Source organism: Felis catus, chromosome D3, assembly GCF_018350175.1.
Source record: "Felis catus isolate Fca126 chromosome D3, F.catus_Fca126_mat1.0, whole genome shotgun sequence".
NCBI lineage: Eukaryota > Metazoa > Chordata > Mammalia > Carnivora > Felidae > Felis > Felis catus.
In genome coordinates, this window is record NC_058379.1 from 10,596,482 (window position 1) to 10,623,249 (window position 26,768).

Sequence of the window (26,768 nt, forward strand, 5' to 3'; positions counted from 1 at the left end):
TTGCAAAACGCAATGTTTTAAAAACAATCATAAAGCAGGGACTTTGGAATCAGGTCATTCGGAGGTAGAACCTATCCAGACAAACTACGAACTGTGTGAACCTTCCCACTGAGCCCTCGTGTTCCCATCTAGAGAAGGAGCCTTCTGGCCCCTGGGCAGCCTACCTCTAGATGTGGTAGGAACAGTCATAAGGACGAGGAAAGACCCTTATTGGGCAGGTGTAGTAGTTAAGATTCTCCAGAGAAACAGAACCCATGGGATAGATAGATCCAAGTAGGGAATTGGCTCATGCTATTTGTGGAGGCTAGCAGGTCCAAAGTCTGTAGGGTAAGCTGAGAGGCTGGAGACCCAGAAAAAAAAGTTGATATTGGAGCTTGAGTCTGAAGGCCATCTGCTGGTGGTATTCTTTCTTCCTAAGGAAAGGTCGGCCTTTTTTCCTATTAAGACCTTCAACTGATTGGATGAGGCCCACCCGTGCTAGGAAGAGTATTCTGCTTTATTGAAAGTCTACTAATTGAAATGTTAATCTCATCTAAAAAAAAAAAAAAGCCTTCACAGAAAGATCTAGAATAACATTTGACCGAATATCTGTGTACCATGGCCCAGCCAGGTTGACCTACGAAGCTAATCATCACAGCAGAGAAGGGCCCCGTTCTTTCCCCATCTCAGGGACTTTTTTTTTTTTTTTTTTTTGCCTTCTGTATTATTTATTATTGCTAGACAGAGGCAGCCAGTGGGAGCCCTCTGGGGTTTTCATTTTGCACAGCTCTGGATGGAGTTGCGCGTCCGTCTTCCCCCTGGCCTGTGCACTCCTGGGCCGGTGTCCCATCCTTGCTCGGCCGGGGAGGTACCTGCTGAGGACCTACAGGTATCCACATGCATATGCCTGCTGAACACTCTGGCACGTGTATGTGCCCAGTGGTAGAACTAAAACCTGACTCTGGCTCAGCCCTTGCCTTGCTGTGTGTCCCTGAGCAAATAAATCCCCTCTCTGGGTCTCTTTCTCCTTGCTGCCCTCGTTGACTCTGACTTCCCAGGCCATGGAGACAAAGGTGTTAAAAAGGAAAACCCAAGCCCCAGATGGAGTCGCTTGCCCCCCCCCCCCCCCCCCCCGTGACAGCAAACCAAGACTGAATTAAACTTTTAACCTATGCTAGGAATGTGACCTTTGAAAAGTCAGTCTGAAATTTCCCGATCAGCGCTAGTGACATCATCTGCAGGATAAACACCCTGCCAGCCCGGTCTCTTTGCCCGAAGCAGATGTCCTGGCCTGAGACAGTCCTTTCTTTTCCTGATCAAGCTTCTTGCCCCGCCCTCCTTCCTAGAAAAACCTTCCATTGTGCACAACCCCGGGAGCTCTTTCTACTTGCTAGGTGGGATACTGCCCAATGTGTGAATCACTTCGTAAAGCCAATTCGATCTTCAAATTTACAAGCATTGAATTTTGTTTTTTAACAAGGGGAAAAGGAAAAGAGGCTCCAAGGATGACCTCTACCGCCTGTAAAGTAGTATTATTTCCTTAACAGCTTCTCAAACAGCATTTGCCAAGTGGCCACCCATTCTAACACGAACCCTACCGGAGAGGTACCGTTGTCATCGCCATTTCACAGATGGGGAAACTGAGGCACAAATAGGGCAGACGACGTAGCACGTATCAGTCTGCCTGTTTGACCACAGGGTTGCCTCCCGAGGAGCCGGCCGGGCCGACGTCCACGCTGTGGGGGTGGGCAGAAATCTGGATTGAGGAAGTCAGCTGGAAACTCACCCTGTGAGTTTCGGTTTCTAGACTCTCTTCCTGTGATTTGCCGTTTCCTGGCTCTGGGCAAGGGAGTGGCGCATTCTCCTCTCTGCTGATCCGAGATCTACGGTTAGCAGCCGGCAGGAGCGGCAGGAGCGATGGGCATCTGGGGGTCGCATCTGTACTCCGTGCAGCCGGAGAAGCTGGAGGAGTTGATTCAGATCTCCCTGAGGCCCTATGGAGGATGTCAGAAGCAGATCGAGGACACGGTGAACGCCATCTGTGCCTTCCTGGAGGAAACCAGGCAGCTCCCCCAAGTGATATGTGTGGCTAAAGTGAGTGGAAGGCTGGGGTCAGGGCTTCTGGGAGCCAGGAGGTGCCGTGGCCACCGGAAGGAAGAGAGACGCGGGGCTGAGCACCTTCTGGGTGACAGGCCTTGGGTGAGGCTGGCTTCGCCTTGTCCTCTGCGCCCTCGAGTGGGTGATGGATATGGTGTGGAGCCTAGGGGCACAGCTTTACGGTCCAGCTCTGCCTTTACTCCTGTGCGCCCTGCAGCAGGTTGCTTAACCTCTCTGTTTCAGTCTCTGAATCTGTAAGATGGGAGAGGAATAATACGCACCTCAAACTGTAATGAGGCTTAAGTATATAATGTTCTTAGTACAGGGTCTGGTACATAGTTGGTGGTCAATAAATGAGCTGTGATCACCCACTGTTATCGTTTCTATCCTCCCCATGTTACAGAGGAGTAAACTGAGGCCGGCTGAGTTCGGTAAAACTACCCGAAGGTGGCTCTGTGGTTTCTCAAGGGCAACAGGGGGCGTCTCTCAGCGGGTAGAAATGTTTGGTGCTGTGGGCGTAAATCCCAGGGCTGAGGCTGGAGATTCCGGGCCTCTGGGGAGGAAAAGGTGCTGGGAAGGTGCTGGGACCCTAGGGTGGGAGGGAGTTAGAGATCCCCCAGCAACCCCCTCACGCTCACTAGCCCTGGAGCCCCGTTTCTCTTCAGTCACAGTGATTTCTGGCCTCTGCCTTATGCATGCCCAACAGCCCCAGCAGGAAAGATACCTGGACACTTGGTGTCCTTTCGCCCTGGCCCAGATGAGGAAACTGAGGCACGAGGAAGTTATTTACTAGCTGGAGGCAAAGCTGGACTTTAAGCCCAGATAGTGTTGGGAGCATGAACCTTTTTTTTTTTTTTAATCTCAGTCTTTTTTTCAACTTTCTTTTAATGTTTAGTTTTGAGAGCGAGACTCTGAGACTTTGAGAGAGAGACAGAGCATGAGGGGGGAGGGGCAGAGAGAGAGAGAGTGGGGGGGGGGAGACACAGAATTTGAAGCAGGCTCCAGGCTCTGAGCGGTCAGCACAGAGCCCGACGCGGGGCTCAAACCCACAAGCCATGAGATCATGACCTGAGCCGCAGTCGGACGCTTAACCGACAGAGCCACCCAGGCGCCCCGGGAGCGTGCACCCTGAACCGCTATGCCATCCTGCCTCTCGGTGTTAACTTTTTTTCTAATTAACATAAAATGCAAGAAAACCAAACTGCACCGAGCTGAGTGCCCAGTCCGGTGGATTGCCACAAACAACATAACCTGTGTAACCTACACCTACCCCCTGACCCTCCTCTCTATCAGGTTGCCTGATATAAATGAAATCACGCATGGTGAGGCTTTAGCGTGTGGCTTCTTTGACCCCTCCTGCTTACAAAATTGATGTTGTATGGAGGCATGTGTTTATCATTTCGTTGCTGAACAGTATTCCAAGGTGCGAATACATCACATTTGTTCGTTCTATCGTCAGTGGCCGTTTGAATGGCCTCCAGTCAGAGGCTCGTGTGAAAAGTGCTGCCGTGCGCATCCTATTCAGGTCTCCGGGTGGTCAGATGGTGGCCAGCCACTCAATTTTAGGACTACGGTGACATTCGTGGCTTTTGCTTGATTGGAGAAGTGTTATCGCCTACGGGGGCGCCCTGTGACGCCAAAGGGTCCAGATTCTCACGTCTGCTTCTCCATCGTTGACAGGGTGGCTCCTATGGCAGGAGAACGGTGTTGAGGGGCAACTCCGATGGTACGATTGTCATCTTTGTGAGCGACCTTGAGCGGTTTCAGGATCAGAAAAAAAGCCAGGATGAAATCCTCAGCAAGATCTGGCAGGGGCTGAAAACCTGTCAGCTCACAATGAAGCTGGAGGCCGGAATGGAGATCTGGAAGCTCCATGGTAGGCTCATCTTCCAGCTGTCCACAAAATGGCAGAGCATCACTTTTGAGGTGCTCCCTGCTTACAACGCTCTGGGTGAGTGCTCCTGGGTGTGGAGGGCACTGGTCGGGAGGGGTGTGTTGAGAAAGCAAAGCCAAAGAAAGGGGTGGCAGACAGCCATGTGGGTCCTCTAGGCTGGGGATGAGATAGATACCACTGGTATGCTCCAAAGTGGGGGACCACATACCTTCAAGAGAGGAGGTCCCTCCTGCCCTAGGCTTCCTCTCTTCTCTAGAACGTCTCCCCCGCCCCCATCTCCTAATTGAGTTTGGAGAGAATGTTCTAGACTCTAGAATCTAAAGCAGAGTTTCTCAAACTGTGACAAGCGCACAAATCAGCAGGGAACCTTGTGAAAAATGCAGGTTCTGATTCAGGAGATTGGGGCAGGACCCAGGACTCTGTATTTCTAACCAGGGCCATGCTGCTGGTCTGCACAACCATGCTTGGGGATTTGGTTGGAGTAAATGTTGGTTAGAGGAGAGGACGGGGCAAACATCTGGGAAAAGTTCAGCTGGGCAGCATTTGGAGTCTGCTTTCTGACCAGGTCAACATCAAGGCAACTGGTTGGATGAATGGATGGTTGGTTGGTTGGTTGGTTGGATGGATGAATGGGTGAATAGAGGTACAGGCATATGGATGGATGGATGGATGGATGGATGGATGGATGAACAGATGGACGGACGGATGGATGGATGATAGATTGGATGGATGGATAGATGGATGGATGGGTGAATGGATGGATGAATGGGTGAATAGATGTACAGGCATATGGATGGATGGATGGATGGATGGATGGATGAACAGATGGACGGATGGATGGATGGATGATAGATTGGATGGATGGATAGATGGATGGATGGGTGAATGGATGGATGAATGGGTGAATAGATGTACAGGCATATGGATGGATGGATGGATGGATGGATGGATGGATGAACAGATGGACGGACGGATGGATGGATGATAGATTGGATGGATGGATAGATGGATGGGTGAATGGATGGATGAACGAGTGAATAGATGTACAGGCATATGGACAGATGGACAGACTGATGGATGGATGATAGATGGGATGGATGGATGATAGATGGGATGGATGGATGGATGGATGGATGAACAGATGGACGGACGGATGGATGGATGATAGATTGGATGGATGGATAGATGGATGGATGGGTGAATGGATGGATGAATGGGTGAATAGATGTACAGGCATATGGACAGATGGACAGACCGATGGATGGATGATAGATGGGATGGATGGATGGATGGATGAATGGATGGATAGATGTACAGACAGATGGACGGATGGATGGACAGATGGACAAATGGATGATAGATTGGATGGATGAATGGAAGGAAGGACGGGAAAGAAGGAAGGAAAGAAAAAGCTCAGCATGGTTTCCACTGAGTCTCAAGCACAGGTACATATAATCACAAACTTAAATGCCACAGCTGAAATTAAACCCTCTTTAAGCAAATAGGAAAACTGAAGGAAAGGAATGCCCCAGGGACACACAGTCAGTTACCGACAGAACTAGAATAAATGCCCAGATCTTCTAAACCCCAAGCCAGGATGCTTTTAGGATGGACACACACACACACACACACACACACTCTTCGGTGACTCATATTCACAGAAAGGCAACCCAGTTAGAGAAAAAATATTTGGAAGGTCGGCAGCTCTCAGTTCCTATCCAGGTCCCACCCCTTACCCATTTTTGCCAACTCTAAGATCAGACTAGAAATGGCTAGTTTACGGGGCCTTTATAGGATGGCAAGAGTTGAGAGGACGTGCCTACCTCAAACAAGGGCTGCAGTCGTGAAGAGACCCCGTGTAACTCAGAATTCTTGGGAAATCCTCTGCTCTCCTCTTGTTCAGAGCATGGTGGCTGGGGACTGGGCCAGAGCGCCCTCTGCTGGGTTCACCCCAACCTGCAAGGATGGTGTGAAAACGAGAAATACGCTCTTCCTTGTATGTGGTATCCAGAGGCTGCCACCAGATGGCGCTAGACTTACATCTTGCAAACCGAGATCCTTTTGGGAAAGGAAACCATGATTGCTTTCTGAGAAAAGTAACTTAGGGGTGAATTCTTAAATTCTTTTCTTTGCTAAATAGTTGCCCAACTAACGTGGCCTGTTCTCCACACCGGCTCCAGGCCAACTTCCACTGCTGTCGGGCTCCATTGCTGTCTCCCCAGGGTTTCGAACCCAAAGGCGAATTCTTCTTCTTATGTGACTTCCTAGTGTTTGTGTCTCCTCACCTGTTAAGTTAGTGGTTAATCGCGCCAACCACGTGGACTTTTGTGGCCCTGGCCTATTTCCCGCTACCTGAAAGGGCTTAAACTGTGTCTGGCATAGAGTAGGCGCTCAGCGAGTGTTAGCTACATTATTGCCATCATCGAGGAGTGTAGAATGCTCTCTCCCTTGACCTCCTCGGGTGCCAAGAGCCCCGAACCATGTGTGGCTAAAAGTAGGAAGTCAGTAACTATCTGTCAGAGCGAATGAAAGGAACAAGCTGGCTACTGGCTCCCTTGTTTACGTGTTTGTAAAAAGTGCTTGTAAACAGTAGGGCTCAATGTAGCCAGAGTGGAGACCCTGAGGAAATCCTGGGACCTACTGACATTCCCCTCCCACTGCATTTCCGTCCTCACCCCACACCAGTGGTTCTCAAACTTCAGCGGGTGTCAGAATCACCTGAAACTTAGTTAAAAACAAAACACACACACACACAAAAACCAGAGTCCCCAGCTGTCTCTACTGCAGACCTCCCGCAGAGCTAATTGGGGATCGAGAGACCCGTATTCATTGACTCGGGAGGCTCCTGGGCCCTATTCCAGAGAAGCTGTGCAGCAGAATTCCGGCTGGTTTGAGAGCCACTCTCTGGCATCATGGGATCTGCTTCTGAGGGGAGTGTGCCTGCCTGTTGGCCTCTGACCCCAGCCTCCAGTAGCCTGCCTTCACCTCGCCTGCCTCCTCAGAGTCCCCGCACGCTTGACTCTCTGAAACAGAACGTTCCCTGGCTGGGCTCAACAGCGGAATATATTGTCCGCGATACAGGAACCCTCTTTTCTTCCAGGTGAATGCCAGCCGCTCCAAGAGCATTTGTTAAAGAAGCCGTCGCTCCCCGCTAGTTTGGAATTCTCCCTTCCTCATTTATAACCGTGCTTTCGATCCCTCTGTTTCTGCTGACCTTGTCTTGGGCCAGCGGTTTTCACGACCGTGAATGCTAGACCACGTTTTGTTACCTAGCGAGGCAAGCCGCCCCTCACCTTTTGGGGGGAATACACCAGTCCCCTTACAGATGAGGCGACGGACGTGTGCTGTCGAGGCACGACAGACCCCCGCTGTTGGCTCCCCGAACACCGGAAGGTCTGTGCTTCTCTGTCGCTCCAGGCTTAAGTGAGAAGCCCAGCCCCCAGATCTACCGAGAGCTCAAAAGAGCCCTGGATATGACCAAAGCCCTCCCCGGCGAATTCTCCGTCTGCTTCACAGAACTCCAGCAGAAGTTTTTTCACAACCGTCCCAGAAAACTGACAGATTTGATCCTCTTGGTAAAGCACTGGTACCAACAGGTAACTTTCCAATTACGTCATCTGCTGCCGGCATCCATTTCCTTTCAAGCGAGAGCACTCACGTCCAGCGAAGTAGGACCCCCAGGTATACAGCCCACTGCGTCTTTATGTCCCCGTAAGCAGCATCCAGATCGACATAGGACGCGTTCCCTGCGTCCCAGCAGCCGCTTGAGGCCCTCTCCCGGTGAATGCCCCCCTCCCCCACGGCCACCGTCCTCACGTCCGTCCCCACAAATCAGTTCGGCTCTTTTTTGAGCTTGATATCAATGGAATGGCACCACAGGCGCTCTGTGTCTGCCACTTTGGGGTCGACGTGATGCCCGAGAGGTTCGTCTCCGCTGTTGCCTATACTCGCGCTCACTCGCCGTCTCGTGGGATTCTGTTCTCTTGGCCCACCGCGCTTGTATCCGCCCTGCTAGTGGGCGTTTGGGCCGCGTCCACATCGGGGCTATTAGGAATCAGGTTGCCACGGATGGTCCCTCGCACGTCTTTTCATGAGTTTCAGCACTCATTTCTGTTGAGTAAATACACAGGGTATGAGCTATATGGATACGTATGTGTAGATAGATACACGTACACACGACGTATTTGTATTTGTAGATGTACGTGTGTATATAATAAACACATACGTAGGCTATATTATATATTATTACATAGTATATAAAACACATAGCATTACATAAGTATATCATATGCAATACGTAACATTATATAATATTAAATACATATGTAATAACATATACATTTCACTTTAGTAAGTATGGCCAACGTGAGTTTTCCCAAATGGCTGTACCTAATGACACCCCCATCGGCAACGTATGACAGCTTGAGGTGTCCCTTATCCTTGCCAGGACGTGACACTGTCACTCCACCACATTTTAGGCATGGTGTCATGTTCGTCACCGGGAGGGGGGGGGATGGCGACTTCCCATAGACGTCCGACTCCTTGATTTCAGGCCCCCGGCATGGGGGGCCTGGATCCCCAGATGAGCCACTGCCCCCTCTCTTCTCCCACAGTGCCAGGCAAAGCTGAAAGGGTCACCCCCGCTGCCCATGTATGCTCTGGAGTTGCTGACAGTCTACGCCTGGGAACAGGGGTGCGGAGCAGAAAACTTTGACATCGTGGAAGGCCTCAGGACCGTCCTGGGGCTAATCAAACAGCAGGAGCAGCTGTGTGTCTACTGGATGGTCAACTACAACTTTGAGAATGAGACGGTCCGGAACATCCTGCTGAGCCAGCTCCGGTCATCAAGGTACCAAACGTGCCTCCACCCTCTCTCTCTTCCCGTTGCTCTGCACGTCGGGCTGTGCCCTTTAGAGTGAGGGCTCAGCCCCATTCTTCCCAGCCAAAGAAGCACGGGAAGAATGACAGCAGCGGTGGGTAGGGAGGCAAAGCGGGGTCCGTCCGAAGGGGGGAGCCTGACCAATGTTTTTTCGCATTCCAAACCATCGTCCTATTTTGTCTTGTCCCCAAAACACTCAAGAGGGGGTTCCCGTATAGAAGGAAGGGACTAACCACTTTATTATGTTATTTTTTAAAGTTTACTTATTTATTGAGAGACAGTGCGTGTGTGGGGGCATGAGCAGGGGAGGGGCAGAGAGAGGGAGAGAGAGAATCCCAAGCAGGCCCCCTCGCTGCCGGCACAGAGCCCAACACGGGGCTCGATCTCACGAACCGTGAGATCGATCGTGACCTGAGCTGAAGTTGAGAGTCGGACGCTTAACGGACTGAGCCGCCCAGGCGCCCCATCTATGTTATTCGTAGAACATCTGTGCCCAGCAGAGAAGGCAGGAGCTGAGGGTCGAAACTCTCAGACGAAGCACCTCAGGAAATGAGAGGAAGCTTGAATACCTGAGTCCAGGTTCCCGGACGCCCCGTCCAGGCCTCGTTCCCCAACACGGGTTTCTTCCTCCGCGTGCAGCCCAACTGATTTTTTTTTGCATCTAACGGAATTCCTAGGCCGGTCATCGTGGACCCAGCCGACCCGACCAACAACGTGGGCAAAGATAAGGCGTGCTGGCAAATGCTGCAGCAGGAAGCTCAGATCTGGTTGTCATGTCTCAGCCCGAACGAGCCACCTGGGCCGTCGTGGGATGTTCTGGTGAGGGGGCTTCGCAAAGGCAGCTCGCGTCATGCTGCAGGGAGGGCGGCCCGACACCCAGGCTGGAGTCGGACCCCGAGAGCACCCCGTGTGGATGTCCTCGTGCTGCTGTGACAAAGGGGCTTACGGCGGCAGAAACTCATTCTCTCACAGATCTGGAGGCTAGAAGTCCAAGGTCAAGGTGGGGGCAGGGCTGTGCTCCCTCCGAAGGCTCCAGAGGAGGGTCCTTCCTTGCCTCTTCCAGCTCCTGGTGGCTGCTGGTGCTCCTGGGCCTGTGGCCCTATGCCTCCCGTCCCCGCCTTCATTTTCACACGGCCTCCTCTGCTGTGTCTTCACAGCCTGTCTCTGCGTCTCCCTCCTTGTCTTCTTCTTTTTTCTTTGATGTTTATTCACTTTTGAGAGAGAGAGACAGAGCACGAGCCAGGGAGGGGCAGAGAGAGACACAGACACAGAATCCAAAGCAGGCTCCGGGCTCCGAGCGGTCAGCACAGAGCCCGACGCGGGGCTCGAACTCACGAACCCGAGCCGAAGTCAGATGCTTAACCAACTGAGCCCCCCTGGGCCCCCCTGCAGGTTAGAGATCTCAATCGATGGCTGCAGGTGAGAGAGCAGGTGGTTAGGTCGTTTAGGACGTAACGGAGCGGAGCCCCAGGCAGATATACGGCAACCGTCCCTGCAGAAACTGGAGAGCTGGTCAAGCCGCCGACTGTGGGGCAGACGCAATGGCTTCCCCTCCCATCCCCCAAAGGGAAGCACATCTCCCAACACGGGATGCCCCTGCGCTCTCAGAGCTCGTCGGAGAAGGACAGTCCAACGAGAACGTTGTCAGTCTAGGCCACAGAATCCCCTCGGTTTTCTGGGGGTCACGGGGTGCCCATGAGGCCGGATAGAGGCCAACCAAATTCCACGTTTCACAGACGTGGGACTGATTGACATCCAAAGTCCGGTGGGCGTGAATCTACCACTCCGTTTGGCACAGGAAGTTGAGAGCCAACTGAGCAAGGAAGTGGGATATAAGTGAGATTCCCAAATTCCAGGGCCCCTGGACAGGAAGGACCCCGCGGACGGGGAGCTCCCTGCCGGGATCCAGAAGGGATGTCGTACGGCCACTCCTTGTCCCGACGTTCACCGGACCCTGGTCTTTGCTCTCCGACCTCGATTTTCCCGGCTTCCTAAAACAGTTTTTAAAAAACTATCCCCCCCTCCCGGCTTTTATTCTGAAAACTTTCAAACGTATAGAAAGTTGCAGAAATGGTTCAGGGAACCCCTGTCTATGTAGACGCCCAGATGTTTAACTTTTTACCCCTTTAGCTACGTCCCAGTGGTCCCCATCATCGGTGTCGTATTTGTTGTTTCCACCGAGCCCTTTGAGTTTGCTGCCAGAGAAGGATGTGCTCTTAGCTCACCGCCCGCAGCTCCCGGGGGGCTGGGGGCTGGCTGCCACCCCAAACTCTCCAGAACGTTCTTGGGGTGTGTGGATGCGAGCGCTGAGCGTTCTTCCCCCTTCCCAGCCAGCGCCACTGTACGCGACACCGGGCCACCTTCTGGATAAGTTCATCAAGGACTTTCTCCAGCCGGACAGAAATTTCCTGGGCCAGATTGCGACAGCTGTTGACATCATCTGTAGATTCCTTCAAAAAAATTGCTTTCCACATTCAGCTACAAGAGTTCAGAAAACTGTCAAGGTGAGTACTGGCCTCTTTCCCACGGGGTCTGACCGGCAGGGAGCCAAGCGGTTCCCGGAGCCCGGCAGGCCCGCCCTGCCAGAGCCTGGAGGGCAAGGGACAACGGAGGCGAGCCGGGGAGGTGGGCACCTAGGACCCTGGCTGTCAGTAGGGGGCGCCCGTGCGCTGCGTACGTCATTAACAGCACGCCGTTGGGCTTCCTGGGGCGCCCCTGCTCTTGGGTACCTGTCCCTCTCCTGCCCCTGCCTCCCCATCACCTTCTCCGTGGGTCTCCCCTTCTGTCACGTTCTCACCTTCCCAGCGCAGGGGCTACAATTCAAACCCCGGCAGGTCCCAAGCTCCATGTACACTGAACCAAAGAGTGACCTCTTTCTTGCCTTGACCACCGGAGTCTGATTCATCCTGTCAACTGAGCTAGAGATTCAGCAGACTGGGTCGTTCTTGTCCATGGCTCGAAGGCCACGGGCTAACACGCTTCCCTCCGTCTGTGCGTCAGCGACCAGATAACCAACCGAGCCACCCAGGCGCCCCCTCCGTCCCACCCGAAGGGAGCGGGGAAGCGCCCATATGCTGCCAGACAGACCTGGGTGCTTGCTGCCCCGAGACAGGTCCAATATCCCATAAGCCAAACGTGGAGTCAGATGTCTCACAGAGGCTCATCGGGGTGAAAACAGGCCGAGTTCATGGGCAACGTTAGAATTGTCAAGGCCTGTTCTTCCCTTCCTTCCCGAGATCCCCATTAACACGATGGTAGAAAGTAAGAAAAGGTACAATGGCACATTGAAGGAGAAGAAAATACGAGGGCGCCTGGGTGGCTCGGTCGGTTAAGCGTCTGACTTCAGCTCAGGTCATGATCTCGTGGTTTGTGAGTGCGAGCCCCGCGTTGGGCTCTGCGCTGACGGCTCGGAGCCTGCAGCCTGCTTCGGATTCTGTGTCTACCCCTCTCTCTGCCCCTCCCCTGCATGCACTCTGTCTCCCTGTCTCTCAAAAAGAAACTTTAAAAAAGAAGAAGAGAGAACCACGGGCACACAGGAAGGTGCCTTCTTTCTTCCTGAAGTTGGTTGTGAGCTGGAAAGTGTTGTCTGCTGGGTGACAGGGGAGGAAGGTGTCACCTGGAGAAGGTGAGGAGGGGGCTGTGACCCGGGAGAGGCCGGCCAAGGCCAACACCTGCAGACCAGTTGCGTGAATGAAGCAGGCTCAAGCATCTGATACAGGAAACCGAACACCCTCCCCTCACCCCTAACCCGCTGCCGAGCATTTACTAATCGTGGGTAAAACAAGCGTTTTCCCTGCAGATGTCGGGCGAACTTTCTGGGGCAACCAGGGCAGCAAGTGTGGAGGTCGGTGCCCTGAGCAGACCCCACCACACGTGCACTGGGATGGTTCTCCGTGAGGCAGCTGGCTTCTCTCCAACTCGCCCTCAAAGACGCCGATAAGCTAAAGAGCTGTGCCTACAGGCTGAGCCCCTCCAAATAGACAGGCTGAGCCGGCATACTGCCTAGGCTGCCTCGTGCAGGGGTGGCCAGACCAGGGCCAGGGAGCTAAAAAATGAACTGACGGTTTTACAGAGTTGTTAGAGTAGAAAGGGAAGGAGGAAGAGGAGGAGGGGGAGGGAGGGAGGGAGGGAGAAGGAGGAGGAGGGAGGAGGAGGAAGGGAGAGGAGAGAGGGAAGAAGGAGGAGGAAGAAAAAGAGGAGGAAGGAGGAGGAGGGAGGGGAGGAGGGAGAGGAGGAGGAGGGAGGAGGAGGAAGGGAGAGGAGGGAGGGGGGAAGGAGGAGGAAGAAAAAGAGGAGGAAGGAGGAGGAGGAAGGAAGGAGGAAGAGGAGGAGGGAGGGGAGGAGGAAGAGGAGGAGGAGGGAGGAGGAAGTGGAGGAGCCTGTGTGGCAGGGACATACATACCCCACACTTAACTATCTGACCCCGTACAGAAAGTTTGCAGACCCTTGTACCTAAATCACGAATATTCATCCCGGGATCCCCAGATCCCCAGAGGAAACACGAATGAGAGAACAAACGAGAACTTTTAGCGTACTGATTGCATCCAGTTTGATTTCTCTCAGGTCACAGGAATCCAGACAAAGCTAAATGCCCTTTAGGAGGCATCTCTAGAAAGTTGACTTGAGCAGCAGGTAATTTGCAACTAGCCCATCCGTTGTTTGTGTGCAAATAAGTATCTCGAAGGGCATGAGAACACCTTTGGAGCCAAACTATCCCAGGAAAAGGTGAACATCCTGCTTTGAACTCAGCCCTGACTGGACCCTAACCTGGAACTACCCCCTCGGCAACCTCACTGGCACCGGCCCACGGGGGCAAGGGGCTCAGGGTCTAGAAAATGCTCTAACTCAGCTTGCCTTTCTTCGCTAGGGAGGGTCGACCGGCAAAGGCACGGCTCTGAAGACGGGCTCCGATGCCGACCTCGTGGTGTTCCCAGACTCGCTTAAAAGCTACACCTCCCAAAAAAGTGAGAGGTGCAGTATCATCAAGGAAGTCCGTAAACAGCTAGAAGCCTGTCAGCAGGAGAAAAAGCTCGAAGTGAAGTTTGAGATTTCAAAATGGAAGGCTCCCAGGGTGCTGAGCTTCTCTCTAAAATCCAGAGTGCTCAACGAAAGGGTTGACTTTGATGTGCTGCCTGCATTTAATGCGCTAGGTGAGACCCCCCAGACCTCAGCTTCTGGAGGAGGAAAGATGGGGTCTGGGGTGATGGGGCCAGGCGGGTGGAGGGAAAGCCAGGTGACTTAGTGATGATGACTCACGGGTCTAGTGCCCCCAGCAGGCAGCAGGAGTCATAGCAACAACACCTTACCCCTGTGGACATCTTTTTTTTTTTTTTCCTTTCTTTTCTTTTTAAAAAAAATTTTTAATGTTTATTTTGAGAGAGAAAGAGAGAGAGCGCAGGCTCCAGGCTCTGAGCTGTCAGCACAGAGCCCGACGCGGGGCCCGAACCCACAAACTGTGAGATTGTGACCTGAGCCGAAGTTGGACGCTTAACTGACTGAGCCACTCAAGCACCCCCCTCCCCACCATGGACATTTTCATTCTCCTTGGTCACTTAAGTATCCCGACGATGTCCAGCACCCACATCTTATATGGGTCCTGCGGTATGACTCATAATACCTATCAAAGAATAGGGTACAGAGGCGTTCTGTACACATTTATAGATAAAACGCTTCAGGTATTAGTGAAGGAAATTAACAAGCAGACTGTGGGAAGAATTCTGAAGCAAAGACAAGAAATCTGAGTGCCGTCAATCTTAGGGAAAAAATCTACTTTGGAAATCCAATTCATGAATGACAGATACATCATTTTGTATTAACAGAAACCAAGGTGAGGCGCCTGGGTTGAACGCCCAACTTCGGCTCAGGTCACGATCTCACAGTTCGCGAGTTTGAGCTCCACATCGGGCTCGCTGTTGTCAGCATAGAGCCTGCTTTGGATCCTCTGTCCCCCTCTCTCTGCCCCTCTCCAGCTTGCGTATGCTCTCTCTCTCAAAAATAAATAAATCTCAAAAAAAAAAAAATGTTTTAAGAAAAAAAAAGAAAGCAGGCTATTTTAGACATTCTTCAAATCAGAATCAAGAAGACTCTGGTACCTTCCCTCCGAATGGTTCTTAGTGTCTCTAGAGAGGAAATAACAGTATAGATTAGGGTTTGGCTAATTTTTTTTTTTTTTTTTTTTTTTAGTAAAAGCAAGGTGGCAAGTATTTTCAGCTTTGAGGACCATACAGTATCTGTCACAATTACTCAACTCTGCCATTGTACCCTGAGAACAGCCAGGGACAATACGTTAGCAAAGTGCATGGCAGCGTTCCAATAAAACTTTATTTGCAAAAACAGGAAGTGGGCCAGATTTGGCCTACAGGCCATAGTTAGCAAACTGCCCATCGGCTCAGTCTAGAAGATCTTTCTGGGGTGATGAGAATGTTATATACCTACTGAGAGCTTGAAATGTGGCCAGTAGGACTGAGGAACTAAATTTTTAGTTTTGTTTCCCCTTAATTAATTTGGATGCATATAACCACATTGGACAGTGCAATTCTAGATAATACTTTAGTAATAGCACCTGCATTCATATAGACTGTATAATTTTTAAAAATATCTCATTACTCTGGAGATGCTCCCAGTATCTTCGACATCAGTCATTCAAATATACTAATAGAGTTCCAAGTCATTTCCCAGGATTCATTGTATTTGTGAAAAATGTTTGAAAATGGTTCCTTTTTAAAATTTAAATTCAAGTTAGTTAACATACAGTATAGTCTTGGCTTCAGGAATAGAACCCACTGATTCACCTCTTACAAAGGACACCCGGTGCTCATCCCAAAAAGTGTCCTCCTTAATGCCCGTCACCCATTTAACCCACTCCCCCACTCTACCCCCCGCCAGCAACCCTCAGTTTGTTCTCTGTATTTAAGAGTCTCTTATGGTTTGCCTCTCTCTCTGTCTTTATCTTATTTTTCCTTCCCTTCCCCTATGTTCTTCTGTTAAGTTTCTCACATTCCACATAGGAGTGAAATCAGGATATCTGTCTTTCTTTGACTCATTTCACTCAGCATGATACCCTCCAGTTCCATCCATGTTGTGGCAAATGGCAAGATTTCATTCTTGTTCATGGCCGAGTAGAACATATATATCCTATCTTCTTTATCCATTCATCAGTCGATGGGTATTTGGGCTCTTTCCATACTTTGGCTATTGTCGATAGGACTTCGATAAACATAAGCACGCGTCCCTTCGAAACAGCACGCCTGTATCCCTTGGATAAATTCCTACTCGTGCAATTGCTGGGTTGTAGGGGAGTTCTATTTTTAACTTTTTTGAGGAACCTCCCCACTGTTTTCCAGAGCGGCTGCACCCGTTTGCACTCCCACCCGCAGTGCATAAGTCTTCCCCCTTTCTCCGCATCCTCGCCAACATCTGTCGTTTCCTGAGTTAATTTTAGCCATCGCACAGGTGTGAGGTGGTATCTCATTGTGGTTCTGATTTGTGTTTCCCTGATGACGAGTGATGGCGTGCATCCACATGGGAAGGCACAATCTAAATATCTCCCCCGTGCTAGGTCAGCTGAACTTCGGCTCTACACCCAGCCCCAAGGTCTACGCGGAGCTCATTGACCTGTATAAATCCTCAGACGCCGAGGGGGGAGAATTTTCCACCTGTTTCACGGAGCTGCAGTGCAACTTCGTGGCCTTCCGACCCATCAAGCTGAAGGATTTAATTCGTCTGGTGAAGCACTGGTACAAACAGGTACGACTGCTCGTATTCCAGCGACCCGGTTATCTTTTTCATCATGCTCTGTGACCTTCACGTCAGTACGTAACCAGTGCTCCGTGTGCCCACGCTCTCCCACGCTGGGGGGCTGAGCCACTTTCGGGAATCTGTCCACTGATCCTGACTGTCTCTGTGCGTCCCGTCACCAACCCCCATTAAGTGGGGCGAGGTAGGGAGCACCCCCTCCCATCAGCACTGCCGCGGGTGGTTTATTTTACCTTTGCTTTGACACCCAGAGAACTCCGCGGGAACCCAGGTTACTCTGCGTAGAAAGGGCGGATGAAGGTGGGATTTGCGTGCCTACAGGTCAGCGGCACGGCTGACCTTCTGCTCTGCGCCCATAAGAGGCACAGATGCCATCCTTGGAAGACAGGCGGGACCAGGGGCTGCATTTTCTCTAACCGTTAGCCTGCCTTCGCTTCCGTCACCTGTCTCGCACACAAGGGAGTGTCCGAGAACTTCCATGACCGCAGACCTCCGGCACAGTGCCGGCTCTTTCCTGAGACGCCTCCTGCCGGCGTCCAGCTCCCTGAAGCCTGAGGCGGACACTGGGCCCCGTGGTTTCCTTCCCAGAAGCTCAGAGAAATGGCCACACCCCCACCCCTGGGGTGCTCAGAGGGCTTGAGGCTGCGCTGTGACCTTGAGCAAGTCCCTTCCCCTCCCTAACCTGCTTGTCTTCATCAGAAACGTCCATCTGTGCCTGCTTGGTGGGGTGGCCAGAGGGTTAGGGATGACCCGTAGAATGTCCGGCCCCACAGCCAGCACACGGCAGGGGTTTTCTCAACGGTAGCTGTATTACAACTCCAGGGAGTGCTAGATGGTCGGAGCACAAGGCGGAAACCTGCCTGTGCTGCTGAGGGAGCCCCTGCAAAGCTACCCTGCTCAGACCTCCCCCAGACCATCCCACGGGCCCTGCGGCTCCTGGCTCAGTTGCCCTGCTGGGGCCCCAGCGGTCATCAGCGTGCGGTCTCCGGCAGGCTGGCTGAACTCACTGCACCTCCCTGCTCTCGCCAGTATCGTCTGACGACCCCCTCTTCCCTCAGTGTGAAAGGAAACTGAAGCAAAAGGGGTCTCTGCCCCCGAAGTACGCCTTGGAGCTGCTCACCATCTACGCCTGGGAGCAGGGGAGCGGGGCAGAGAATTTCGACACCGCCGAGGGATTCCGGACGGTCCTGGAGTTGGTCACAAAATACCAGCAGCTCTGTGTCTTCTGGACGGTCAATTACAACTTTGAGGATGAGACCGTGAGGAACTTCCTACTGACCCAGATCCAGAGAACCAGGTGCTCCAAACCCTGCCCCTTCCTTTTTTTTTTTTTAATCTTTATTTTTGAGAGAAAGAGAGAGAGAGAGACAAAGCATGAGCAGGGGAGGGGAAGAGAGAGAGAAGGAGACACAGAATCCGAAGCAGGCTCCAGGCTCTGTGCTGTCAGAACAGAGCCCGACGTGGGGCTCGAACTCACAAACCGTGAGATCATGACCTGAGCCGAAGTCATTCCTTCATGGCCGATTCATCCTACCAGAGGGAGTTTTATTACATCAGATTCTACCTCCCCTTTCGGATCTGTACCCCACAAGACCGCTATCCTTCAAGAATAGCGGGGAACCTTAGTGTAGCCATTCAGTGCCCCCAGCAGAGCACAAAAACAGAGGACGCAAAAAGAAAGAAAAGAAAAAAAAAGCTTTGAGAAGGGATAGAGGGGAAGAAGGAGAGAGCAAGATACCACGGGCTGCCTCCTGTGGGTGTGGCCCACATGACATTACAATTGATTCAATTCCGCGTCATTTTTCAACTGCCCTAACGTGAAGGAAATGTGTATATTATGCCATCCTGTGTATACTGAGTGACACCTTTCAAAACACTTCCGACAGATGTAATTGAATTCTAGAAAATTGCTTTGAGCTATATCAGAATATTTGAGTTCCTGGCGTCTAAAACATAGGACACATTATTTTACGGCTAAGAGTAGAATGGGGCCCCCGTTCTGAGGCCACTGGTTTAAAAACATTTTTTATTTTATTTTTTTTTATATATGAAATTTATTGACAAATTGGTTTCCATACCACACCCAGTGCTCATCCCAAAAGGTGCCCTCCTCAATACCCATCACCCACCCTCTCCTCCCTCCCACCCCCCATCAACCCTCAGTTTGTTCTCAGTTAAAAACATTTTTTAAATATTTATTTAGTTTTGAGAGAGAGAGAGAGAGAGAGAGGGCAAGCAGGAGAGGGGCAGTGAGAGAGGGAGACCCAGAATCCCAAGCAGGCTCCAGGCTCTGAGCTGTCGACACAGAGCCCGACGCGGGGCTTGAACTCATGAACCGTGAGATAACGTCCTGAGCCAAAGTCAGACGCTCGGGCCCCTGAGCCACCCAGGCGCCCCTGAGGCCACTGGTGTTAAAAAGTATGCGTGTAATGCTCCTGCGTCTTCTTCAGGCCCGTGATCTTGGACCCGGCTGACCCCACTGGTGACGTAGGTGGAGGGGACCGATGGTGCTGGCATCTTCTGGCAAAAGAAGCTACCGAATGGCTGTCCTCTTTCTGCTTCAAAGATGGGACTGGATATCCCGTACGATCGTGGAAAGTGCCAGTAAGAATAATCTAAAGGGAGTGTCATCCGGAGGATTACCCTGTGACAAGCTTAAATCAAAGAGCTTCTCCTGCCATAGCAGCCTGGAATTCACTCAGCCACAAGTAACAGAGAGCCCAACACAGGAGCTGACACAGTTTGGCTTTCTCCTTCCCGTTACAAGAAATCCTAAGGCAGGGCATCCAGGGCTCATGCAGCAGCCCCACGGTGCTTTCCCACCAGCGGGTCTCCTCCCCACGGCACTGTTGGCATTTAAGGGTCCGACGGTTCCTGGCACCGGGACTTGTCCTGGGCTGTGTCAGGTGCTGAGCAGAATTCCTGATCTCTACCCACTCGAGGCCACCATTAAAAATGTCTCTGGACATTTGCCTCATGCCGTGCGGGGAGCACCATGCCCACCCCCCGGGTGAGAACCCAGCTTTAGAAGCTAACTCTGGAGTTTGCTTCAGTGATCAAGATCCCCACTGCGGCCAGTCCGCAAAAATTGTCCCTGGGCATCCTGACCTTCTCAGATACACTTCCTTCTTTTTTTTTCTGACTCTTTTAACCAACGCTTTTAACCGCTTAGCCTATGTGTTATTCTCGCACATGTATTTCTTTCTTTCTAGACAGTGCAGACTCCAGGAAGTTGTGGATGTTCTCATTCAGAAGTCATAGGATCCTGGAACCCTAACGCTAGAAGAAACTTCTAGAGGTCATCTGGCAGCTGCTTTTCAAAGAACCAGTTCGCTGCGTAGAATCGCAATCCCTTGGCAATCTCCACCACTCCGTCTCTCGCTTCTTCGGCTCCTCTTGAGATCAAGACCACTAAGTCCTTCATAGCGTCACCCTGCTGAACTCTTGCTCTGTAAGTGACCCGCCTTAACAAAAATACCTGCTCTCATCCAGCTTCGTGGGCGCCATATTTCTCTCAGCCATTGTGTTTCATGGGCGCCATATTTCTGTCAACCGTTGTGTGTTGTCCAAGTTGCTCCTTCCTTTTCCTTCAAGCCTTAGCACGGGGATCTCTCCGTGTTCGCAAAAGGAAGCCCTTCACCGGCCGCTCGGTTCCTATAATTCCATGACCTTGCTCTCACGCTCCTCCACATTGCCCGCCTCTTGTCTGTTTCCCTCCATCCCTGCTGCACCTGCTGAATTGAAGGTCTCCCCAGCCAGTAGTGAGCCAATGTCTGTTTTAGCCCTTTAAACCCTCCAAAGGCTTGGATTATAACTGTTGCCTTACATATATAATAGCTTATTGTCTTTTCCTTCTGAGCCTACGTTTCCCCCCATGCAAGAGTGCCTTCTTGCCAAATCTAAAGGCTTTATGCTCTGGCTTTAGCTTCAGAGATACTTGAATGTCTAAGCGTTTTAACCTCATCCATCCGCTTAAAGTTTTATTAACACCACATATACTAACTGTCATATAATAAGGAAGGTATCTAGTCTTTGTCCCCAGATCCTGGCACAGAGCTTCAGAACCCCTTGGAATTATCTGATAGGAGAGTCTTTTCCATGCATAAGGAGCCCCTTCCAACCATCCCTGAGTTTATGCTAACTAGGTTTGAGCCCTTAGGTAACAGCTTCATGGGAAGGACTGGCCGTGCCCCAGAAATGCCAGGCATGTGATTAGAGGGTTGCAACCCCCAGCCACGTCCCGCCCCCCCCCAACCTCCCAAGAGGAGAGGGGGCTGGAGATTGAGTTCAAGCACAGGGCGAACGATTTAATTCATCGTGGCTCTGTAATGAAACTCCCAGTCCAGACTCTGGACAACAAGGCTTGGAAACCTTCCTGGTTGGCGAACATGTCAGGGTGTGGTGACGGTGCCTCCTGACTCCATGGGGAAGGGAGTTTCTGCACTTGGGACCCTTCCAGCCCTCACTTCCTGTGGCTGTTCGTCTGTATCCTTTATAATAAGATGGTGATTTAAGTCTGGTGTTCCCCCTGAGTCCTGTGAGTCATTCTAGCAGGTTATTGAACCTACAGGGGGTCATGGGAAAGCCCTGAATTTGTGGCCAAGTCCGACAGGAGTGCGAGTAGTCTGAGGACGCCTCTTGCAGCCGGCATCTGAGGAGGGGGCGGTCTTGCCGGGACCTTGCCCCCTACCCCATGGGGTCTGCACCAGCTCCAGGTAACGTCAGAGTTGGACTGACCTGCAGGACGGTCATGCCAGTGAGCCGGTGTTGGGATATACCACCATTCTTGTCCCAGGACAAGGGCAAAGGAACGAGCGATGACCGAGGTTGAAGAAAGAACGACCGCTGAGTTCCCACCCACGCAGTCTACAGCTAGTTACCAGACCCTTCTAGACGCCCGAGCTTGCACTGGAGACATAGACAGAAGACCACAAGACCCTGCTGCATCCTCACAGAGCTTACGACGTCGCTAGAGGTACATCACCTAAATCCCTCAAATCAAGATGAAGAACCATTGACAAGCTCGGGCTAAGCGGTCGGCATGGAGTGGGTTAAGGCCTGTAACCATAAGGCAAGCGACTCACAAGAGTCCCAAAGGAAGGAACCACCCTGGTCCTTTTCTGCCAATGTCTTCTCGGCATTCAGCAGACATTTAAGTTCATTAAGAGCAAAGGGAGCATTCATTCGTCACCATCAAGAAACCGACGGTCACAGGTCAGCACTGGGAGGAACGAGGGCACCAAGTCTTTTTTCAGAAATTGGCAACTCACGGGGGCGCCTGGGTGGCTCAGCCGGTGAAGCGTCCGACTTCGGCTCAGGTCACGATCTCGCGGTTCGTGAGTTCGAGCCCTGCGTCAGGGGCTCTGGGCTGACGGCTCGGAGCCTGGAACCCGCTTCGGATTCTGTGTCTCCCTCTCTCTCTGCCCCTCCCCCGCTCGCGCTCTGTCTCTCTGTCTCTCTCTCTCTTAAAAAATAAACATTAAAAATGAAAAAGAAAAAAAAAAACAATTGAAAGGGAAATGAGCCAAGAACATAGCCAGAGTCCAGTTAGGCACAGTGCAAGGTCAAGATCCCAGGCCCGTCATCCGCTCTCAGTTTCCCTGGCAACGAGGCCCCCCACTTACCCCAAAGGAAGTAAGCGATGTTGACCAGCAGGGCAAACGGCCAAAGGCCCAGGAAGCGTTTGGGAAGAGGGTGAAAGGCAGACCACAAGTCAGGCCACCAATGGGGAGAATTTGCGGATGAAAGGACTGTCTGGGGCCTTGTGTGGCGGAGGGCTTCAGCTGCTCTGAACCGAGCTGCTCTGACCAAGGCTAAGCTTGGTCGGGTCGGAGTAGGTGAAACTTATCAGTCTCGTTCTGTTTCTTGATATCAGTGCCCGCGGTGAATCTCATACAAGGAGAAGATGAAGAAAACTTACTCTCTGTCTTGGCCGGGGCTGCCCTGGGGGAGCTGGCCTAGATCCGCCCAGAGTGGGGTGTAGACCTGGAGAGAACCACTGGGAGCAGAATAGGAGGACTCCGGTAACCCAACCCGGCACGCGTGCCTCGGAGGGAGGTCCTCAGAGATGTGCCGGATCCGAGGCCTCTCTCTTCCCTTTCCGTTCACTGTGGGACCGGGATGGGGCTTCCAGGGGAGAACCTCTCGTGTTCTGAGGGACAAGGCTCCAGCTGCCAGGGCAGGAAGTCACGGCCGGGAGGAGGGGAAGGGCTCAGTTGTTGTGAGAGCGTATGCGGGCTGGGGGTGGCGGGGCCAGGCAAGGGGACCCTTCCCCAAGGCCTGGCCACGGCGATGGCCAGACTAATGGGACAGCCAGCGGGGGCCACTGTGAGCTCTGACAGAGGGAAGAGCAGGCCCCCCCCAAACCACGGGAGGCCTGGGAAAGCCAGCATGCGTGTGGCAGGCAGAATACGAGCCCCCCGAAGATGTCCGCACCCCCCTTCCTGCAGCCTGTGAACACATAACCTGGCCTGCCAAAAAGGCCCCCGCGAATGTGACTTGAGTAAAGGGTCTTGAGAGGGGGAGAGGTTTCTGGGTGCTCAGGTGGGCCCAGTCTCATCACCGGAGCCCCTACAAGCAGAGCCTTGAGGCGCCCGTAGTGTCTGACTCTTGATTGCCGTCCGTCCAGGTCATGATCTCAGGGTTGGCGGGTTGGAGCCTCGGGTCAGGCTTGCACTGAGAGCACGGAGCCTTTTTGGGATTCTCTCTCTCCCTGCCCTTCCCCTGCCCATTCTCTCTCTCTCTCTCTCAAAATCAAAAGATAAAAGGCAGAGCACCTTTCCCACCCAAGTTGGAGCGATTCAGCTAAAGCAGCAGCAGCAGCAGGACGGGAGTGAGTGTGGCCGGTTTGGAGATGCAGAATCATGAGTCCGCGAAGGCGGATGGCCACTAGATGCCGCCAGTGAGCCCCGCTGACAGCCGGCAAGGAAACGGGGACCTCAGTCCCCGTTGCAAGCAGGCAACCTGAGCGCGTCTGGAAGCGGGCTCTCCGGCAGGTAGGGACACGGCCTTAGGAGACCCAGTGCAGAGACCAGCCAGGCCTGCTGGCCTTCTGACCTACAGACGGTGAGATAATGAACTCGCATGGCTTTAAGCCACTGAATCTGCGGGGATTTGTTTTGGTCGAAGCCATCTCAGGTGGCGGACAGGTAAGCAGCCGGGGACCGGGCGCCGTGGGGTCAGCCTGTACCTGCCCAGCCTGCAGCCCCGGAAGGCAGGTCACGTGGGAGAGGCACCCCTCTGGCTTCCTCCTCCGCCCTCCACACCAGATGTGGGCGAGCTCCCGCACCAGGGCGGGGAGGGAGAGCGGCTTGCTATGTGCGCCTCATTTCTTCTTGCTCCCTCCGCTCCCTCCGTTCCCCCTGCGAAAGGAAAATACTGGTTTTCTTACAGTTGTCTGTGTGATCTCACTTGGAGCGTGTCAACCCACTTGCACGCGGCGGTTTCACGCTCCCGGTCAATAGCGCAGGCCTGCAGGGTGTGGGACTCGGGGCAGGGGCGGGGGGCGGGGGGCGCCATCCGCCCTGAGCAGCGTCCGCCCCGCTCACACCCTCACCCCTCCTTCTCCTTCCTCCCGCGCCTTTTCTTTCGCGGCTCCCGCACCCTTTGCTCTTTGCTGCCATCGTGTGGTGATCGGGAGAATTAACCTCGCGCGGGCGGGAAGCAGGAAAGTCCCAGGAACCGGTTAGGTGTGCTTTACGCCAGTGCAAAGTGCCTGGGGAGGGAGGTTCGTTTTGAATCGCGATCCAGGCAATAAGGCCTCTTTAAACAATCTGTTATTTCCACATCCCGTTCGTTAACTACTCACTAGGAGCAGAGAAGGGAAAGGCGACCAATGGCTCCGAAACAGGCCTGGGGACACTGGACAGATGCTACTGAATTAATCCGCTGAGGTATCTCTGCAATCATTCTGTGCAGTACATTCGAGCCAGAAACACGCCTTTCCCATTGACCTCGAGTGTGACCAACAGGGATGCAAGTCTTTGAGGCTGGTCGACTTTCCCACATTTAAGAATTCCCTATTAAAAGGTGAATGTAGGAGATCCTAAAACACTGCTGGAACTGTATTCATGGATTGGGAGGCTGAATGCTGTTCAGATGACAGGGGCGCCTGGGTGGTGCCATCAGTTAAGCATCCGACTCGATTTTGGCTCAGGTCAGGATCTCGCAGTTTACGAGTTTGAGCCCGGTGAAGGGGGGCTCTGTGTTGACGGCGTGGAGCCTGCATGGGATTCTCTCCCTCTCTCTCTGCCCCTCCCCCATTCATGCACACACTCTCTCTCTCTCTGTCTCCGTCTCTCTGTCCCTCCCTTGCTCACACTCTCTCTCTCTCAAAAAATAGACAGGGGAGCCTGGGTGGCTCAGTCGGTTAAGCATCCTACTTTGGCTCAGGTCATGATCTCACAGTCTGTGGGTTCGAGCCCCCCATCGGGCTCTCTGCTGTCGGCACAGAGCCTGCTTTGGATCCTCTGTCCCCACCTCTCTCTGCTCCTCCCCTGTTTGTGCTCTCTCGCCGTCTCTCTCAAAAATAAATAAATAAACTAAAAAAAAAAAAAAAAAAAAAAGACAGGGCACCTTTTAAAATATATATACATTGTTCAGATGACAATACTACCCGAGGCAGTATACAGATTCAAAGCAATCTCTATCAAAATCCTCATGGTACGTTTTCCAGAGATGGGAAAAACTCATCCTAAGCTTCACATGGGCATTTCAAGGGACCCAGAATAGCCCAAACAATCTTTAAAAATAAGAACAAAGTTGGAGGATTCGTATTTCCCGATTTCAAAACTTGACACAAAGCCGTGGTAATCAGAACAGTGTGGTATTTGCCTAAGAATAGACATTCAGACCAATAGAGTAGAATCGAGAGCCCAGAAATAAGCCCTCAGGTCCCTGGTCCAGTGGTTTCAACAAGGGTGCCAAGGTCATTCTGTGGAAGTCGGTCCCTTCAGCACAGGGTGCTGAGCAAACCAGAGGTGTGCATACCACGAGGAAGCTGGGCCCTTATCTTATGCCATCGACGAAAATTAACAGAACTGGTCCAAGACCCAGATTTTAGGAGCTAAAACTATAAAGCTGTCAGATGAAAGCATGCACGAGCTCGTATTTTGCGATGGTTTTCTTTAAATGTGACACCCAAACAGAGGCAACCGAAGAAAAAATAGATACGTCGGGCTTCAGTACGTTTAAAAATTTTCGTGCCTCAAAGGACGCTATCAGAGAGTGGAAGGGCCGCCCACAGAACGGAAGCAAACGTCCGCAAATCCTATCAGTGAGGGTTTCATACCCACAATATATAAAGAACTTCAACAACTCAACAACAAAAGACAAAAACCCAATTTCATGTTTTCAATTTATTTTTATTAAAAGTTTTCGTTTATTTTTGAGAGAGAGAGAGAGAGAGAGAGAGACAAAGCACGGGTGGGGGAGGGGCAGAGGGAGACAGAGACGCAGCATCCGAAGCGGGCTCCAGGCTCTGAGCTGTCAGCGCAGTCAGACGTGGGGCTTGAACCTACGCACTGTGAGATCATGACCCCAGCCGAAGTTGGACGTTCAACCGACGGAGCCACCGAGGCACCCCCGCAAAAAACAATTTTAAGACAAAACAAAACAAAACAAAAACAAAAACAAACAAAACAAAAAAACCCCAAGGAAACAAAAACAAAACACACGTGTAGGGGAGGATGTGGAGAACCAGAAACCATGCACCGGCTGGCAGGATTGTAACGTGGCCCGGCCGCTGGGGAAACCGTTTGACACGTTCTCCAAAAAGCAACACACAGAATCACCCCATGACCCAGCGATTCCGCCCCTCGGCATACACCCCAAAGGATCGGCAACGGGCATTCAGACAGATGCTTCACGCACAGAAATATCCCCAGCAGCGTGGTTCCCGGCAGCCCAAAGGTGGAAACGAGCCACGTGTCCACCAACAGACAAACGGATGAGCGCACCGTGGGCTCGCCATGCGGAGGAATCGTCGTCAGCCGGGGGAGGAAGGAAGCGCGGAGCCGTGCGACATCGGCAGGCGGACCTCGAAAACAGTCCGCCAGGTCGGCGAAGCCAGAATAGGCCAGAAGGCCGACCGTGGCGCGGTTTCACTTACGCGCAATACCTACAAAAGGCAAGTTCGGAGACAGGAAGTAGATACGGGGTTGGCAG

General features: G+C 52.3%; 1 protein-coding gene and 1 long non-coding RNA gene across 3 annotated transcripts; both read left to right on the top strand.

Annotated features, from left to right (window-relative positions):
* The first annotated feature begins 1,766 nt into the window (after positions 1-1,766).
* Positions 1,767-21,129, top strand: OAS2 (2'-5'-oligoadenylate synthetase 2). 2 transcript variants are annotated; one of them, XM_045041130.1, is made up of 11 exons: positions 1,767-2,073; positions 3,757-4,027; positions 7,388-7,566; positions 8,584-8,819; positions 9,518-9,668; positions 11,180-11,353; positions 13,717-13,999; positions 16,408-16,595; positions 17,663-17,901; positions 19,055-19,208; positions 19,817-21,129. In XM_045041130.1, exons 1-11 carry the CDS (start codon positions 1,897-1,899, stop codon positions 19,898-19,900), a joined length of 2,136 nt encoding a protein of 711 aa, XP_044897065.1. In that variant the 5' UTR covers positions 1,767-1,896; the 3' UTR covers positions 19,901-21,129. The 2 variants fall into 2 exon arrangements, with proteins under 2 accessions (XP_044897065.1, XP_006938556.1); XM_006938494.5 differs by having other exon boundaries at positions 1,769-2,073; positions 9,527-9,668.
* An 867-nt stretch (positions 21,130-21,996) lies between these two features.
* On the top strand, positions 21,997-24,646 carry LOC123381100. Its single transcript, XR_006587617.1, has 2 exons — positions 21,997-22,627; positions 23,365-24,646. It is a non-coding gene; the product is annotated as an uncharacterized LOC123381100 (long non-coding RNA).
* Positions 24,647-26,768: the final 2,122 nt, after the last annotated feature.

What these genes read in the sequence shown, in the direction of transcription:
- OAS2 (XM_045041130.1), top strand. Translation starts at nt 1,897, where the DNA reads ATGGGCATCTGGGGGTCGCATCTGTACTCCGTGCAGCCGGAGAAGCTG. An exon ending in GGCCGTCGTGGGATGTTCTG is followed by an intron (nt 9,669 to 11,179) that starts GTGAGGGGGCTT and finishes CCCCCTTCCCAG; the next exon opens with CCAGCGCCACTGTACGCGAC. An exon ending in TACGATCGTGGAAAGTGCCA is followed by an intron (nt 19,209 to 19,816) that starts GTAAGAATAATC and finishes CTTTCTTTCTAG; the next exon opens with ACAGTGCAGACTCCAGGAAG.